We start from the raw sequence: 3,952 nt of genomic DNA, 5'->3' as shown, positions 1-3,952 counted from the left end.
TGTGTGTGTGTATATATACATATATATATATATATATACACATATACATACACATATTTATATATATTCATATGTATTCACATTCACTGTAAGTTTTCTTATATATATATATATAAATAATTTATGTACATTTTATATATATATATATATGTAAATAACACATAATATGAGGAAACTCTTGGATATTGAATGAAAGGCGATTATTGTCTGCATTTATTTTCTTTTTGGTTACTGAACCATATCTCAAACTTCTCAGTATTAAAACCAAATCTATTACCTAATTCTTGATTTTATGTAAATAACACATAATATGAGGAAACTCTTGGATATTGAATGAAAGGCCTGGATTGTCTGCATTTATTTTCTTTTTGGTTACTGAACCATATCTCAAACTTCTCAGTATTAAAACCAAATCTATTACCTAATCAGTCTTGATTTTAAAGCCAAACTCTCAATGGTGGTCCATTTCGTAAAAAACTACATGATTCTTCGCAGAGAAAAACCCTCAAATATCTCGGTCAGATTCTCCAAACTCTCCCAATTTATCAACTAGAATAAAAACTTGGCCAGAGCTAAATGGAAATTAATGGTCAGCACAGTATTGGGCACAATGGAATGTTTATGGAATGATTAAATAAGCCAGAGATGAAATAAGCCACTTGATGCAATTTATGTACATTTTAATTTTTTATATTTCAAACTTACAGGAAGTTGCAAAAGAATACAAAAAATCCCTACAAATCTTTACCAAAATTATTACAATTTATTAACAATTTTCCCCATTTGCTTTATCAACGTAATTTTATGAACATGATCATGTGTAATAAAGTAATATGTAGCCTCTTATAATTAATCAATCGATGTAAAATGATTTAAACCCAAACTAAAAAGAACGCCACTTTTCCGCCAGAGTCAACAGTCTAAATCTAACTCCTCTGAACTGAAAAGCTCCTTGGATTGAGCCAAATCGGAAGCCCTGTGGTCATGTCCCTGTGGATCCCCAGAGGCTGACCTGTGCAGACATCCTTCTCTGGGGAGGGAGGGGCAGTTGGGTTATAACTGGCTCATGCGGTGGTGAAGGTAGGAGGGGAAACCTAACAGCACCGACCTGGCACAGCTCGCTGGAGGGGCCCCGAGCACACAGCTGCCCTGAGGGGGGCTGTGCACACCGCTGGGGGAGCAATGCACCAGATGCCTGGCACAGGTGGACCTTCTGGCTCCATCCCTGGTCTCTGGCTGCCTGCAGCTCTCGCGGGTGGCTTAGAAGTGCTTTCGAAAGCAGCTGGATTCCCTTAGTAAATATCAGCCAAGGAAGTCACATGAAGAGATTGCTCCAATTCACTCTTGCTGGTGGGCCCCCAGGGGTAAAAATATATAGTCCGCGTCTTCTCCGTCATGAGGAAACCATTGTCACTGAATCTCCCCGGGATGCTCCCTACATCCAACCACACAAAGGGCGCCACGGCCTTCGTTTCCAGATCAAACACGAAGGTGTCCCTGTGCTGAGAGATGATGGCCTGAAAGGAAAAGATAAATGAAGTGAAGGATGAGGGACGAGCTCTCCGTTCCATAGCCGATGCCTATCAGAGCGTGTTTCTGTGGGCCTACCAGGGAGTCTATTTCCTACAACTTTGGTTCAGCGGCCGCTAAAGTCATATATTCCATGCACTGTGTCAGATACTGAGAAATACATGGAAATGTGTTAAGGCTCTGGGAAATGACCAAATTGTAATCTCAAACCAAGTGCAGAAATGTGAGAGACTATTTCACGAGAAGCTCAAAGCTTTCTATCATTTACAGTGTTTCTCAGGGTATCATCAAGAGAGGAACGTCTTTGCATAACTGCTGGGCCGTTTAATGACTTTCTCGGGATATATCTGGAGCCAGCCGCAGAGCACAGCCCCGGAGCTCACCTCCTGGTCCTCCGAAAAGATCCAGAAATCTAGACAGCAGCCTGCCAGGCATGTACAGCAGGTCTAGCATGAGAGCTTTCTCTTCTTCATTACATAGAACTGCAAAGCCACAATCATGAGCACTTGTAAGATGTGTGAACCCCACACAGTATCAACAAACAAAAGCACAGTTTAAATCTTGTCATTTGTCACCGAGCAGCACGTGCACAGTGAGGCTGAGCTCAGCCCTAGAGGTGGGGGTTCGAGAGCCTGTCTGAGAGAGTATGGATGAGCGTGACCTGGTCGTCAAAGCTCGGCCTTCATCATGAAAAACGAGTCCTTAGCATGGGTACATGCCACACCATAGGTCTGACATTATATGTTATGTGTGGCATCAAGAATTTCCAAGGAGAATTTTTACTATACATAACTTTAGCCTTACACACTTGTCTGATTGCCATTCAGAGTTCTGAGCTACAAACAATAAAACAAACCTACTGTGGTAGAAGCAGAAATGAAAATTAAGTACATTAGGTAGCTCGCAGATGGTCAGAGATTCAGGCTTGAAGCTAGATGTCAGATTCCCAAATCAATCGTCCACCTGTTCCGGTAAAGCAGTCACAGCACGCGATTCACACAGCTGGCCCTGGCCAGCCCGCACGGCTGCTACGGAGGCCCCGGTCACTGCTGCGCCAAGGCCAAGGCCAAGGCCAAAAGTGAATCTGGTACCTGCTCACTCTTGTTGCCTTCTTCCAACTGGAATCTCATTTCAATGCATCTGACTACGGAGCCTGGGGCTCAAGCTTGCACCCTGGCTTCAGGGAGGCAGAGAAAACAAATTTCTGGCATCCACCTGGGGACAGGACACCCAAGTGCCTGGCCTATGTTAAGCCTGCAATAAATGCTTTATCGTTGTTGTTATTGTATCCCTTTAGGAAAGGCAAGTCTCACTGAAATTCAAATGTGGTAGAAAAAATAAAGAAGTCCTACTTCTCTCCAACCCTGAATTATCCCAAGATAATGAAGGCTTAGCTAAGGAAAGAGAAAGAATTGTTTTCAAAATCCAAGGTCCAGTCTGCTACATAGTGGGGTGTTTTTGTTTTTTTTTCTTTTCTGGAAAGAAACTACTTAAATATATGTCATTTCCTTCTTATCTGTTGTTACAGATAACTTAGATTTCATTACATGAATCTTTCATTACTGGGAAAGAAGATACATGTTTTTAAAATGAAGGATTAAGAATTTCTATATCATTACTTCTACAGTAAATGTAAAAAATCCTCCCACTTAAGGCTTCTGAATGAAGACACATTTAAAACTCCCTAAAACTAGCCCTAACTGGTTTGGTTCAGTGGCTAGAGCCTTGGCCTGCGGACTGAATGGTCCCAGGTTTGATTCCGGTCAAGGGCATGTACCTTGGTTGCAGGCACATCCCCAGTAGGGAGTGTACAGGAGGCAGCTAAATCAATGTTTCTCTCTCATTGATGTTTCTAACTCTCTATCCCTCTCCCTTCCTCTCTGTAAAAAAATCAATAAATATATTTTTTTAAAAATTCGCTAAAACTAGAGAATGGACCTTTCTAGAAAAATATTTTCAATCACTATGTGTAGGAGGAAAAGGAAGGACAGGGTTTCAATCGACTAAAGAGATTCCAAATTCTCCAGCTGCACAGTTTTCATAACAACACAGCCTGATCATGCCATTGTTTCTCTTGGCAATTATAAAGAGACTAGAGGCCCAGTGCACAAAAATTTGTGCACTCGGGGGGTGGGGGAGGGGGGGTCCCCCAGCCCGGCCTGTGCCCTCTCGCAGTCTGGGACCCCTTGGGAGATAACGACCTGCTGGCTTAGGCCTGCTTCCGGGTGGCAGAGGGCAGGCCCAATTCCTAAGTGCAGCCCCTGGTCAGGCTCAGAGCAGGGCCGATTGGGGAGTTGGGGCGCCGCCCCGTCATGCACAGAGCAGGGCGGATCGGGAGGTTGCGATGCCACCCTCAGTCACGCTCAGGGTAGGGCCGATTGGGGGGTTGGGGCACCGCCCCCTGTCACACACAGAGCAGGGC

At 43.7% G+C, this 3,952-nt stretch overlaps 1 protein-coding gene across 1 annotated transcript in view; it reads right to left on the bottom strand.

Moving 5' to 3' along the window:
- Positions 1-674: 674 nt before the first annotated feature.
- The window catches only part of MANBA (mannosidase, beta A, lysosomal), a gene marked incomplete at its 5' end in the record, with an annotated part of 117,379 nt that continues 114,101 nt past the window's right edge, over positions 675-3,952 (bottom strand). The window contains one exon of the mRNA XM_005862299.2: positions 675-1,517. Coding sequence (XP_005862361.1) covers positions 1,293-1,517 — 225 coding nt within the window. The remainder of the gene's footprint in view (positions 1,518-3,952) is intronic.

The sequence above is a fragment of the Myotis brandtii genome, unplaced genomic scaffold, assembly GCF_000412655.1.
Source record: "Myotis brandtii unplaced genomic scaffold, ASM41265v1 scaffold163, whole genome shotgun sequence".
NCBI classification, from domain to species: Eukaryota; Metazoa; Chordata; class Mammalia; order Chiroptera; family Vespertilionidae; genus Myotis; species Myotis brandtii.
The sequence above is the reverse complement of the archived record's forward strand: the minus strand, read 5'-3'. Positions and strand labels throughout refer to the sequence as shown.